This window comes from Balearica regulorum, chromosome 2, assembly GCF_011004875.1.
Source record: "Balearica regulorum gibbericeps isolate bBalReg1 chromosome 2, bBalReg1.pri, whole genome shotgun sequence".
Lineage (NCBI taxonomy): Eukaryota > Metazoa > Chordata > Aves > Gruiformes > Gruidae > Balearica > Balearica regulorum.
In genome coordinates, this window is record NC_046185.1 from 46,422,587 (window position 1) to 46,437,584 (window position 14,998).

At 38.7% G+C, this 14,998-nt stretch overlaps 1 protein-coding gene across 1 annotated transcript in view; it reads right to left on the minus strand.

The window, feature by feature from the left end:
* SPIDR (scaffold protein involved in DNA repair) overlaps positions 1-14,998 on the minus strand; it is a 210,561-nt gene that overhangs the window by 63,779 nt on the left and 131,784 nt on the right. Inside the window, exons 9-10 of the mRNA XM_075744139.1 lie at positions 7,189-7,399; positions 5,104-5,354 (exon numbers count right to left, since the gene is read on the minus strand). Of these exons, the coding sequence (XP_075600254.1) occupies positions 5,104-5,354; positions 7,189-7,399 (462 nt within the window). The remainder of the gene's footprint in view (positions 1-5,103; positions 5,355-7,188; positions 7,400-14,998) is intronic.

Below are 14,998 nucleotides of genomic sequence, written 5' to 3' on the forward strand. Positions count from 1 at the left end.
ATTTTTAAAAACTTGCATTTATGACCATTCCATTTAAAATGTTTTGTTGAAAAAACACAGAAAACAAATGGAATGCTGTAAACAGATTTAAGTCAGCCACAAAAAACATTCTGACAGATGTTAGCATCTGTGAACATGGATCTTTCACGACAGTCCTTTCCAATCTGGGCTCTTTTCAAGTAAGACCTCCAGGGTTTTTTGTTGTTGTTGTTTATTTCAACATGCTTTATAAAATTTAAGCTAGGTTTTCTGTACCAGAAGGGTGACTTTTCAATATATCAGTCCACCTACTTGGAATGCTAGTTGCAGCACCTGACATTCAACTTTTAGTTGTGCATGCTTCCAGACAGGTTAACCCCTTGACTAGATTTGTGTTAAGATAAACAGCAAAGATCATGAGATGAAGAAAAAGAGGAAAAAAGGAAATCCAACTTTGAAATGAATTAATTTTATAGGATTACCACTTGCCAATAGAATTGTTTTACACAGAATTACATAGGAACAGACTACTCAGAAACTTGCAACAACTTGCTAGAGCATAATGAATCCCAGCAACTGACTATCATGTTTCTGGAGGCCTGCTCAGAAAGAGAAATGTGACTTTCCCCACACTTCTATTTCTTCCAGCCGCTCATACAAATCCTCGGCTCTTCTAAATATTTTGCTCCCCAAGGGTCCTGCTTGCATGGCAGCAGGCCTTTCCACTGCTCTAAGATCTGGCAAATGGAAAACAAAATAAAGAGCAAACCTGAAAGAACTATTGATGATTAGTGCATAGAGGCAGATCACATTATTTTTTAAAGTAAATGTCTTTCATTTCTTCTTGGAATAGAAAGTTATAGCAGGCTAGAGTGCTAATGTTCAGGTAGGAAGTAGGTCAAAACATACGCCAAGAGAAGCGAATGGAAAATTTCTCTAGTCACCCACAAAGATTTTAAAATGTGGATTCACCACTATAGCTAGCATTGTTTTATATTAGCAGTGGTTAGCTTTTCCTTCTTAATAGACAACACCCTTTTCTGTTCAGCCTCCTCACCCAAACTGTTGGAGCGCTCTGACCAGTTTAACTGCCTACGAGTCCTAAAAATGCGTCTATTTTAGTTTCACCAACTCCGCACGACCAGCCCTGTCCTTTAAGGCATAAAACTGACCAGCTCTATTTTTTACTGAACTCACGTGGCCCACTCAAAACAAACAGATACTGGCAAGAGCAAAATCCAAATTATACACTGCTTTATCCCAGGGAACACAAAGTACAAGGCCGACGCAGTGAGTCAGACACCTCAGCACCAGTGAGCTCCTCAGGTTGACAGGAGTCTCTTTGGGATCCTCCTATGTGTAAGCCAGGCCTTTTTCAGAAAGAGTAAAAATCATCGGGTTTAGACAAACACGTGTTGTGTCATTAGCAAAAGTATCTCTCTCGTCAGAGGGGAAAAGGCAGCAAAAAGTATGCCAGGAATGCTGGAAATGGGCAGACGGTCATGGCGAGTCATATTTTCTTCTTTTTTTTCCCCCATAAAACTCCTTCAGCATGAAAAGTCCATTTGCAAGATCAGTTAATTACAGGGGGAAAGGCCAATGATTGGACAGTACTGCAGGGAACGTGGGACCGATCTACGTACATTAGAAATCAGAAAACTTCTCGGTCTCTGTAATGATTTCTCAGCGTCCCTGAAAAATGTTTTAGATACTTCAGCTAAACAGACTTAAACCCATCAGATGTATCCATTTATCTATCAGTATTCTATACATATGTGTTTATGAACAATAAAAGCTAGATGCATATAGGCATTACCATAATTTCTACGCTTCACCAGTGTTAGTTTTAACCAATTAAATGAATCCATTTCCTTACAATGAAAAGAGAGGTTTCTCCCACAATTTGCGTCTCTTTCTAGAAACTGGATGCCTTGTACAAAATGTATCACTTCCCCTGCTCCCCATTCAATTTCATGCCTCTCTTCAGCTTACTGTGTTTTTTATGCTTCCCTGTGGCAACAACATCTAGGTTATTGTGGAGTGCTACAAAAGAAGATATACAATAAACCAGCCTAAAATACAAATCAATTAACTATTCATCTACCTTAATATCTAATTAGAAACTTTTGTTTACGAAACAATGAACTATCTAACTCAACTGCCTCATAAAATACGAATGTTGCTTTCATTGCAGTTTTACTTTACAAAAAGAAGTTTACAAAAAAAAAGAGTGTTTTTTAATTACAAAAGAATGAGCCATCAGTTGGTTCAAAGGACTGCCAGAGGGCGTTGGACCCTTTTGCTCACTATCAGGCGACAGACACAGACATTTTTGATAGAGGAGAAAAGTCTCATGTGTATGCTTGTCAGCCATGGAAACAGCAGCTGATAAAGCAGTATGAGGTGGTTTCCATTCCTCAGTCTTTAAAAGAAGCGTTCTTTCTCTTCTTTGCAAAAGAGAAAGTGGGTTGATTTTTCTCTTCAGGATCCAAAAGGCAGTCTGATAGCTGCGAAGGACAACCACCCAGCTCTTTTCTGAGCTGGGACGTCTCTAAAATTTGAGGAACTTCCCAGAGGCCGGTTTAACAACCACACGTGAGAATACCCAGCTACAGCATGTACTCATCTGCAATGGACTCTCATTTTTTATTTTATTTGTATTTTAAGCTTGACATATGAAGTGCAAGCTGAGATTTCTGGTTTCTTTCACCCCATTCCTGTGAAGGGTGTGGGCTCAGGCAGGTTAACTACCTCAAAGTGTGTGATTGCAAGTTAAGTATACTTTTGGTTAAAAGTTGGAAAGGAGATATGGAGGTGGTATTATCATTTGAACTCTGCTAGAATTGATGTTGTTAAAAATCAGTTTGAATAACAGACTGTCAGCTGCCCTGACTTTTGATCAAATGTAGCCCTCTGGAAGAAAATCACAGAATCATAGAATCATAGAATCATAGAATGGTTTGGGCTGGAAGGGACCTTAAAGATCATCTAGTTCCAACCCCCCTGCCATGGGCAGGGACACCCTCCACTAGACCACGTTGCCCAAAGCCCCATCCAACCTGGTCTTGAACACTTCCAGGGAGGGGGCAGCCACAACCTCCCTGGGCAACCTGTTCCAGTGCCTCACCACTCTCACAGTAAAGAATTTCTTTCTAACATCTAAGCTAAATCGACCCTTCTTCAGCTTAAACCCATTACCCCTTGTCCTGTCACTCCATGCCCTTGTAAACAGTCCTTCACCAGCTTTCCTGTAGGCCCCCTTCAGATACTGGAAGGCTGCTATAAGGTCTCCCCAGAGCCTTCTCTTCTCCAGGCTGAACAATCCCAACTCTCTCAGCCTGTCCTCACAGGAGAGGTGCTCCAGCCGTCTGATCAGCTTCGTGGCCCTCCTCTGGACTCGCTCCAACAGCCCCATGTCTCTCCTGTACTGGGGCCCCCAGAGCTGGATGCAGTACTGCAGGTGGGGTCTCACAATCTATACAGAGGAATACTGTTCTGAAAATCACATATTGATGTGGGGCTGGTAAAGTACTTTTCTTCTCACTTTTTAAAAAAATATATATTATAGAAAGAATGAATTAAATATAAAGCAATGAGTTGATGCAACAAGATGTACCAATTACTTTTTAAAAGATGATGCAAGTTAAGGTCAATATAACTATTATATGTAAAGGAGCTTTTAAGAAATACTGAGGACAAGGCTGTTGATAATTACTTTTCTGTGCTTGTATTTTAGGAAAGAACAATCTTCCTAAATTCCTCCTGGAGGAATATTATTGATCAATGAGTGCTGTAAATTATCTAGTGGCTTACAAAGTAGCAAGAATTGGGAGAATTCCAGTATTTCAAAAGCTCAGGAAGAAGGACCTGCAAGCATGCCACTGTCCACCAGCAGGGTGGCTTAGAGGAACTCGAATTCTTCAAACTTTTGAAGAATCCCTTCAAAGTCTATTGCAAATTACATCTGGAGAGTTCTCAATGAGACCTTTTAAACTAATTGCAAATCTCCATTCAGGTTTTAAACTCTGCAGAAAGATAAATCTCCTAATGTCCTGAAAGGTTGAACTTTGAAGCTTTATATAAGCTCTGCCACTGTAACTCACTTTAATAAGATTCCTGAGTGCAAACAAAATCTAATGTATCATACCTTTTAAAATTTTAAGCCAGCATGAACCAAAAGGTAGTGCAAAACCAAAGGAAGGAAATTCAGTAACAGACACAGTGATCTCAGACCCAGAGTTGCTGAGAAAGACTTTGAAATCAGTCTTTGGTTTCAAACCTTGAGGATCATAAAAGGAGAAGAGGAGGATTCAACAGTTCAGTACTAGTCAGAAGGAAAACTGTCTGACATATCTTTTGTACTTATGAAAACAAGGTCCCATTTTTGATTCCATGCACCGAAAACAGACCAGTGTTAGGGTGCAAAGACTAAAACAGAGAGGCTAAAACCACTGGTCTAAAGCTGTATGCTCCATGGGATTTACGTCTAAGATTTCTGTATTGGCATTAATGTTTTGATACCAGATCACTTTTTACTACAGAGGAGCTGAACTGCTATGACCTCCAGATTTCCAGAAGTCAACAGGAGCTTTTTCCAGTGGCTTCATAATGAAAGTTTGCATGTGTACACCTACATTTCTCTAATGGTATCAGTGCAAAATCCCCATGTCAGAAAAGCATTTCATTTCTCCATCTCTCTATGTATTTCTCTTTTGTTTCAAAAGACAACTCTATGAGCATAACATACTAGCAGAGCATACTGGAGACTAAAATACGTAAATGGGAAGTAACAGTTACTCTGTGAAAGTCAAGGAATAATATAAGATGTCGATGATCCTCACTGTTTTTAAATCAACTTTCCATTAATTCATTTTCAATCTTCCTGTCATCTGTTGATTACATGAACTATAGACAGATCCTTCCCTCCTCTGGGCAGGACTACTTCTGTGTCACACTGTACCTATTAAAAAACTACACCGCTTCCATCAAAAGCCCTGCACATTGCTGAGCGTGCTTATTCCCTGTGAGCTGACGACTAATAATGACATTTCTGAACTCCCTCCTCTTCGGTTTCTCATATATCACAGCCTCAACAGGAAAATTCTCATGCATCTTAATACTCACCTAACATTTGGCGGATCTGAATTTATGATGGGTGTTGCACAAAGAGGCTTGTTTCCTTGAACGTGGCTTCTGTTACCTTCTCTTGCCGGCAAACAGTACACCCTTTGGATAATGACTCGTACCTGCGCTTCTCTCCATCCCACTGCTCCCTGGCTTTCCACCATTTCAAGCAGAGAATCATTAACAGCACCAGTCTGTGCTAAGGGATGTTGTTTCGAATCACATTTGTGGATTTGTGGAGCACAAGAAACCTAGTGAAGGAAAACACATTAACAGAAGCATTCCACGGGACCTTGAAGCAACGCAGTGCTAAAGAGTAAAACTTCAGCATGAAAAATCACGGCAAGAAGGGCAAAATCAGTTTCAAAATACTTACTGCCCCTAAACTAACTTACAGACTAATGGCCAGTATTTATTGTCAATTTGTAAAGACCACTCAGGAGAGTTGAGCAAACAGTGCTCTCCTGTATTTAACTGGTGCTCTGGACTGAGCTAACTCAATCCATGAGAGATGAGGCTGACACCAGCAGGAAAACAGACTTTATATTAGTGTTTATGATTCTTCTCCTTCATTAGAGTTTCATTTTTACTTCTTTGATGTTCTTTCTTTCCCTTTTTCCTTCCTCTTCTAAAAAAGGGGTAAAATCCATCTTGAATGCTTCCAGACTTTCAGATTAAATTGAAAATGAACAGGTGTCTAGTTTTATAGAACAGTAAGTTAGTCCTCAGACTTACACATTTCAATGTAAAAGATAAGATGATTAATGAAACATGTAAAACTTTAAAACTACAAACCTTAATTTATTATTTCACTACTTCCAAAACATAGTTTATGAATAAAAACTTCCAAATTTTCAAAATAAATTTTATGAATAAAATTAAGCTACATTTCATTAATTTTAATTTTAAAGTAAATATCTTTTAGTAAAAATTGTATGCAAGTATAGACTAACATGGTCTATATATATAGGCTCCTTGCCAGCACGAGCCAAACTTCTAGTTTCATAATGAAACCTGTTTTTATAAAAAACTGAGTGCCAAGAAAGGTTTTCAGAGTATTACAGACTGTGCCATAAGTATCATCCACCAGTAGAGAAGGAGAATTTGCAGTATTTAAAAGAAAATCATGGTACAACACTCCCCCTTTTCTACGAAGCGGTTGCAATAAAACTTGTCTACTGAGTTTTATATGAAGTGGTTTTGTTTGTTAGGAACCAAGAGGGGAACAAGTAAATTGTTCTGGTTTTTGAATACCACAGTAGAAGCTTTTTACAAGATAGAGTTGAAGCAAGTAAAGAGATTAGGATTTGATTTATGTAACTTTTTCATTCCTGGGCCTATAATGGGAATTACATATAAAGCAAATACAAAACGTTGACACTCAGTGCTGTTCATCAAACTTGTAGGGCCAAAATTGTCAAATATTAAGTATTAAGAATGACTTTGGGTAGCCAATATAAAGCCTTTACAAGAGCCTTACATTCAGAAAGTGCTGGCACAGACTATCAGAAAATCAGATCCCTTAAAATACCTCAGCTTGTACAACCACAGCTAGAGACATGCACAGTCAGTAGTCATTTTAATATAAACAAAGTCAAAATAGGAAAGAAAACAAATTGAAGGGGTGGGAAAGGGGGTGTGTGTGTTACCAATAGATGCTTTAAAGAAAGGACAGGATTGATTAGGAAATGAGTTAAGAAATAGGCGTGGGAAAAGGGAATGTTTATTTAAAATACTATCTTGAGTGAGTTAGCAGAAAAAAAGATTTTATTTCAAATAAAGCCTGGCTATTCAGCTATAAAGAATAAGAGAAAAATCAATGAAAAAACAAGCTACAATTACTATTTAGCACAGTAGTGAGACTTCAGCAAAATAACCTCACAGCAGTTCAGCATGTGGATGGGCCAAAAGCCTCCACTAAGAAAATATTATTAAAATAAACACTGCATATTATTCAGACGTGTGTAAATGAAAGAGGAAACTGAATAGGTCAGTAGTTTAGAATTTATGTTTTTGTTATGATTTCCAAACATCTGCTCACCAACTTCTTAACAAGTGCTAAACTGTGAACCAAATGGACCTTACCTGATTATCTGAAGATTCCTGGTGTAACTCATCATCAACATCATCTAGTCTGAATGTCTGTGCCAAAGATAGGATATTCTTCCTAATAGGCATCTTCGTAAGACCATGTGTCTTCTCTCTTGTTTCTGAATGTTCACTGAGTAGCACCTTCTGACTAAAATATGTGTTCATGATAACAGGAACATCTGCATTTTTGAGAAGCAGTTTTTGCCTGGAAAAAAATAATTTAAGTGGCATCAAATTCATTACAAGTTAAACTGCTGATAAGCACTATTTTAAAAGGTGTGTTGTGTTGTATTTATTTCCCCTTTTTTCTATAGTTACCACTAAAACACTCAATGGTATGTTATCCAAATTGCAAATAAACCACCCCATAGATGCTTTCAGCTTGGATCACCCCTATTAGCTCAGGCATAGCCGTGGGCGAGTGGAGCTTTCCAGGGACACCTTAGTGTTGTTACTGAGGTAAAAACCATGAATGAAGGATTATTAATCCCGTCCCGTGTTAATTCAGTGCGCTGGCTCTGCTGAACCCAGCCCGGCCCTTGCAGAGCAGGACAGCCCTCTCTGATCAGTGCTTCCCACCGACCCAAATTCATTCTTACTGCAGCTGGCCGCAAGCTGTTCCCTCCACTTTCTCCTCTCTTTTTCTAAAAGCAAAATCTTACACTTTTCCTACAATATGCCATATATTACTTTGTCTATATGTTTGCTGCTGTCATAAACGTGCTCTCCAAGACCCAGTTTTGGTTCTAGTGACCATGTAAATTCCTAAACAGCTTCACATACAGCAATTTCTCGCCTAACAGATCAAGGTAATGGTCGCAGAATCTGTAAATACACAATAATTTAATGCCAAAGCACATCTCAGTGTTGGGATTTTTTCAGATGCTGGTATCACAATCCTGCATTTAGAAATACACTTTCCATACTCACAGGATACAAATCTAACGAAGTCAGCTAACAAAAACAATCAGTAATCTCATTTTCTAGAGACCATCAAAAACAGAAACAAAATTTACTTAACGACTTCATTGCAAGCTGTGTTTTTCTACTATTAGATTTGTATCACTTGGGAGTTAAACAAGGCCTCCTGCCTTGGCAGCAAAGCTGAGCTGACCTGAGTTCAGAAGTAACCTCAGGACTTCAGACTCCAGACTGCACAACAGTTGTATTACAGAGATGAAGCAAGTTTTCACATCTCTGACACCGTTTGTCAAAATGCAACCATACAAAGTTAAAAAGCAAATCAAAACACTCAAAAATACTCATTTCTGATCTCAGTCCATACAAGATCTTGACTGTGGTCTGTTTTATAAGAGACTCCTCCATCTGCTACAGGCTGGACAGCTAAATGGAAATCAATACACTCATATTTTCAAAGGCATAGGAAGAGTTGCAGCAAGTTATTAAATGTAATCCTCTTTTTTTTTAAATATAATTAGGAAAATAATGCAACAGGAAGATTATCTCTGCCTTTTAGAAAAAAGTATACATTTAAAACTAGGCTTGCAACTTAAAACCATGAATCACATGCACAAATTATAAAAAGACATTTTGCTTCTACCTGTGAACACTCACAGAAGTTATGACTTGAAATAGAAAATGCGTGAAAATTTACAGCATAAAACTGAGTGCTGAATTTCACCATGATGTCCTGCTGCCATCCGTGAACTCTTCAGATGTGAGTGAGCAGCAGTTCATCCCTAAGGGACACTCAGTCCCTTGACTCCAGGTGAATTTGCAAACAAAGCTCCCAGTTAAGAAGAGCATGACAGTAGCTCACAAGGCTGCCAAACTGACATTGCCTGATAATTTTCTGCATTACAGGATTAAAACTGAGGAATTAGCTTGGTCAGCAAACCGAGACATCTCTGATCTGAAGAGATTTTTAAATTGTCACTACCCCCATTTTCCTAAAGAACAAAAATGTATATAAAGTTTGCTACAGATCTCAGAACAGTTTGGCCTGTCTTTATACGCAGATGTGGAATGAAAATTTTAGCACCTGCTTTCTGGAGATGTCCGTGTTCAGACCCAAAGTAAACAGGAAATCTCTCTGAACACCGGGCTATTACGTCACTAATGTCAGAAGAATGTTTGCTTGATCTAAATCATCTCATTCTCTAAAAAAATACTGACGTTAGTAGCAAATCATTTGCAGGAACTCTGAGGTTTATGGTTTTATTTTTATTTTCCTGTGCAGATATGTGATCAGCTTTTTTTTTTTATTTAAGGCAGGTAGGTTTTACTGATACCCAAATTACGTGTACCATGGTTTTGCTATGCCTATGTATTCCATAACTCGAGTACTTTTATTAGCACCAAGAACTTTCTCAGCTCAGTTTTCATCATCTCTTTACATGGGTAACGCATAAATTAATAGCTACTCAGCATTTTCACAAAGCAAAAAAAGGACATATATGCACTTTCAGGCAAAGACCCCATTTCTTACCTGCAATTAGTTCACTAAAAATACTCTCCTTAAGGAATCATTTGTTTCAGACCTGCACAGGTGTCCACAGACTTAGCAGTAACTCTGCAGTTAGAGGAATAATCACAGCACTCTACTTAAATCTTCCCTATTTCTCACTGGATGGATTCCTCCCAATAGAAAATTAAAAAGACCAGCAATAAATAGAAATAATAACTAATTGAAATGAAAGAAATAAGGAAGAAAAAGTTTGTAATAAGCTCACTATTTTGTGTACAGGTGGATGGCTAAGTGGAAATATTTTATATTTATATATGCATATATAAAATAATGTATATTCTCTCTATAATAAAGATATATATATTATTCCCAAGTTATGTATATTTTTTCAATATGAAGAATATAATTATTAATATAATATGAATTAATGGAATGAAAACTCCGTCCTTTTCCAGAAATTCTTCGTAGTATTGCTCAGCTCGAACAAGCTCTGCAGGATGGGAATTTCTATCATCATGGCAGACAACTCTGCATTGCCACGGTGTATTGCTCATACTGTTCTCTTTGCAACGTAGGCAACCATGTTCGAAACACACACGCACGCCTTAATTCTTTTTATCTGCTTGAAAGATACAGACTACAGCAAAGAAAGTCTATCAAGCTGGAACAGCTGGGAGAAAAAAAAAAAATCACTTCCCCAAGCAATCTCTGCAGTCCTGAGCTGCCTGTGTTGCCCCTGTGCCTGAGACACCACAACTGATCACTTCAATCTTCTGTATCTGTTCCAGCTGCATATTCTCTACAACCAGAAGTTGCCCTACTCTGTAGGATATAGAGGACACTCTGTAGCATCCTTTTAACAGACAAAGTGTTCATAGAATCATAGAATGGTTTGGGCTGGAAGGGACCTTAAAGATCATCTAGTTCCAACCCCCCTGCCATGGGCAGGGACACCCTCCACTAGACCACGTTGCCCAAAGCCTCATCCAACCTGGCCTTGAACACTGCCAGGGATGTGGCATGTTAAATGGGCATTTCAAATCTTCTGTGACCTCTACTAAATTTCTTCTCTTCTATCATCTGCTTCATTATATTTAAAAGCTTATTTTCAAAGAATGAGAGACATCAACTTATTCAGCTAGTCACACAGAAACAATGGAAAGAAAACAAAGTTCACTACAGGCTTTAATAAAAACAAACAACTCTCTTGTACTCCCTGATTTTCTTCTTGCTCAGCAAAGTATATTTAAATGTTGTATTAGTAGTCGACTTCCTTAATAACTGCCTTTAGAGGAAAGGTTGTTTGAAGTAGAGACTGTGAACTTTTTATACTGCAGGGCATTTTTTTTTCTGGTATGTAGACAATCAGCAATTGCCGTAACTGGTCACATGCTAAAGGAACATGAGGCAATAATGTTATTTTTTCACTTTTCCAGCAGCAGCTTGCTTCTCTCTCAAAGGATGTAGCTTTCTTTTTCTCCTCCTCCCTTCTATGATGAAATGGCTATCTGGCAGAGTGGAAGCAGGAGATGTCCTCACCTACTTCTCCATTAACTGTGGTCTATCACCATTCAAGATGCAAAACACTGCAGACCCTTACAGCACGGCGCACTATAAAGTAGCTGAAGTTTCAACTTGAGGTAGGGTCTTAATCCTGCTGCTGAATAGTCGGCAGGTTTGCACTGCAGTCTGTCCCGCGCAGCCCATCCACAGGCTCAGCCAGCGAGAAGTTGTGACTCTATGGCAGCAGCTAGCTCACAAACCACACACTTCCGCTCAGTTCTGCTGACATCAAACGGCGGTGCTGGTTCATGAACTCAAGATGACTCTGGATCATTTTAAACTAGAGAACATTTTTTTTGTTTGCTCTCCCTGGGTATTTTATTGGGCTTTTTTTCCTTTTCTTTTACCAAGTGTAAAATGCCCAGAGCAATTTTTGAAGAGTACATTGCATTAACTGAACACTCTCAACATTTCAACAACCTACAACATGCACTGTAATTATGAAACAGGCTAATTTCAAGTCTCAGAACAATGATTTCTGCATAAAGAAGGTTTAACGCCCACCAGGTAGGACAGCAGTAGTACATGCAGGATAAGAGCATGCCAGAGCCTTATGCTGCTGCCCAGAAGCAGGAGGAATCATCCCCCATAGGAACACCATACAGGGCCCATACCTAACTTCCTAGGAATTGGTTATTTTGTCCAACGTGGTGGAAGTTGCTTATGCTGCATCTCGCTTGGGGTTGAGTGCCATTTGCAGTGTTTTACCTGCGAAAAATTCTAATGTGTCCAAGAAATGCCTCAGCACCACAATAACGATAATAATTCAAAAAATTAAAAAATCCCTAATTCCCAAGTCCAGAGAGATTTCTGCCCATGTACCACCCAAGGACAATAACTGTTTTCTCAATATGTAGCCCAAATTGAAAAGCCATTTGGAACACATCTACCTTCTGCCATGCCTCAAGATTGCCCAAACACAGAATTTTCATCCATGAGTGAGTAATCTCACCACTTGCATATAAGCCTCCATCAGCGTCATTTACCATCACTTGAATGATCTATATGAATACTGTGTTTGCAAGCTCACACTTCATGCAAAATTTCTTCCACCGTCCCAACCTCAAAGACAGAAAACAAAAATCAGCTGATATCTCTTTCTTTGAAATTATCTCATTCAAAGCAACACATTATTGTGGGACGAGTTCTCAAGGCTGATTGTACTCTTTTCTCCATGAAGAAATAGTATTAACTATCTAGACCAATGTCCAGAGTCATATATGTCAACTATACAATTATCAACTGTGTCAGGTTTCCAAAGGTCACTTCAGCACCTCAGAATAGCAGCTCTGCAGAAGATACAACAATAAAAAGCTACTCAAGCTATGTCTAAAATGTCTACTTCTAGAATCTGATGCATTTTATTTGTGAACAGGTAGACATTTGTTTTGTTTCCCTATTGGAAAAATATTTTGTTTGAGGACTCATTCTATGAATACAACAGACAGAGAAAAGAATATATAGGTCTTAAATGTATATATTGTTATAACCTAATCTGTTACCATTTGTCACTCAACCTTAAGTGTAAAGCAAACTCTAAGGAAATTAGTAATACAACACAAGTAATAAAAAAATTTTAAAATCTTCTCTATTGTAGCCTAAGTTCTTTCTGCAAAATAATAGTGTACTTTTCAACAAAATTACTTGTAAACCTAAGAAATCACTCCAGCAAGAAATTAATGCACACAAAGCCAACATTTTTATCACTATATCATTTTACTAATTTCAAAATAATCATATAAACTAATCACTGGCTTGCCATAGTACTGCCTTTTGAAATGTGACACCCTGTAGCATGAAAAAAAGTTGTATGGAAATTTTCACATTTAAGAAGAGCTCTGCTATAAAAAGCTTGTGGTTAGCATTATGCGCTATTATATCACACACCCAGTGCTCTCACCTCTGCAGGGAGGTGCACCGTGTGCTAACTGAAGAGGATGTACAGGTCTTCTGATGTAGGAAAGCACAGATGGATATCAAAGCAAATCTCATCCACCTCCAGGAAATGACTGTAATACCAGGCTTTGCCAGGACTGGAAAGCAGGGAAGTTCCTCAAAGCTCTCCAGCCATTGCTTCAGCGACAAATAAAGCACCTGACATTTCTAGCATTCAGGACCACAATTTATCAGGACAAAGCTTAACCTTTGGCACCACCACACATAAAATTCTACTCACAGGCTGCGCTTATGCACCAGCTGTCACGAAAACAATCTCTTGAGCTCATTGAGCGAATACTTTTGAGAGAATTTGCTAAAAATCTATGCCAACTGTGATGCTGGGATTTTTTTACTACCTAGTGTGTAAGTGGGGCACAAAGCAATTTTTTTAAAGATTTAAAGTTCTATTGGTAAAAACCCTGCATGCAATAAAGCATGAAATGAGAAAGTTGCTTTAATAACAAAACAAAAACAGTCCCCAACACACTATGAGGGTGTTACAAGTAACTGGGGAGATATAAATATCGTGGTTATCTTTTCATAATCAAGATGTTATGAAAGAATTCCAATCTGTGTGTTTACCCCATATTTCAACTTGTGTCTGATTAGCCATGAGCTCATTATTCAGATGACTTCTTCTCTCTGCTCCCAGTGCTAAACTGCACGTAGGGTATGAGGTGGCTGAGGGAGGATAGCTGGAGCCACCAGAAAGCCCAGGGATATATCAGAAGGATTCTGAAAGGCAAAAAAAGGGAAGCAAGCAAATTGCAAAGTGACATCGTATTAGAACTTGTGGTGAATGTCAGAGATAACAAAAACGGCTGTACTGGTGTGAGATCAGAGGCCCACCTACCCCTTGCTCTAGCTTACAGCAGCAAGCAACAGATATTTGAGGAAAAGTATGAAGAAGAAAAAAGCCAGCATCTAGTGAAAGTTCTCCAGAACATTCTCCTCTAATAACTTCTAAAAACTTTCAGCTTAGGGACTTTCTAAGGCAGAAGTAGCGTCTTCATAGTTAACAGTCCTTGGCAGACTTTTCTTCCAGGAACTTAGGTGCCTGCTTTTTGACTGTTTGTACATTTAGAGCATCCACAACATCCTGCAGCATCCACAGTGCTCTAGAGTCTAATTACATGCATGTGAGAAACCACTTCCTTTTATTTATTTTGATCTTTCACCTAGTGGTTACACTCCTGCCCCCCACTTCTTGCTTTTAAGAGGCAGCGAACCATCATCCTTCTTGATGCACTTCCTAATACAGACCTTTATCACATCCTCTCCCAGACGCTGCTTCTTCAAGGTGAAGAGCCCAAGTCATCTTAGTCATTTCTCATAGGGAAGCTGCTCCATACCTCTCCTTGTCACTCTTCTCTGATAGTTTTCCACTTCTGCTACGTATTTTTGATTTGGGGGACTCAAATTCCAACCTAAAAATGCACCATGAATTTCTACAGTGACATCATGATGTTTCCAACTCCATTTCTAGTAAGCCTTACCATTCTATGTACTTTTTTATTCATTAGATGAAAACTAAGCCAACACATTAATGAAGCTATCAGAACACTAAAAACACATTCCTGGATACTAACAATCCAGAGTCCATCATTTTATACGTGCACTTTGCATTTACCTACAATTTCCTAGTAAGAGAGGTCAAATCCTTCCTCTAGCCCCAGTTCTAGAGCACTCTATAGGAGGATTGAACATGTTCCTCTGTTCATAGGATTGTGAGGACCACAATTTGCATTGAAGAGGAAGGAAACCTGCATAGTATCCTGTTGTACAGAAGGTGTCTAATTCTTTATTTCCTTCCTAGGCATCATGACACAATGGAGATTTGAGGCAACAGATTACACCAACAACTCCTCTGCCTGT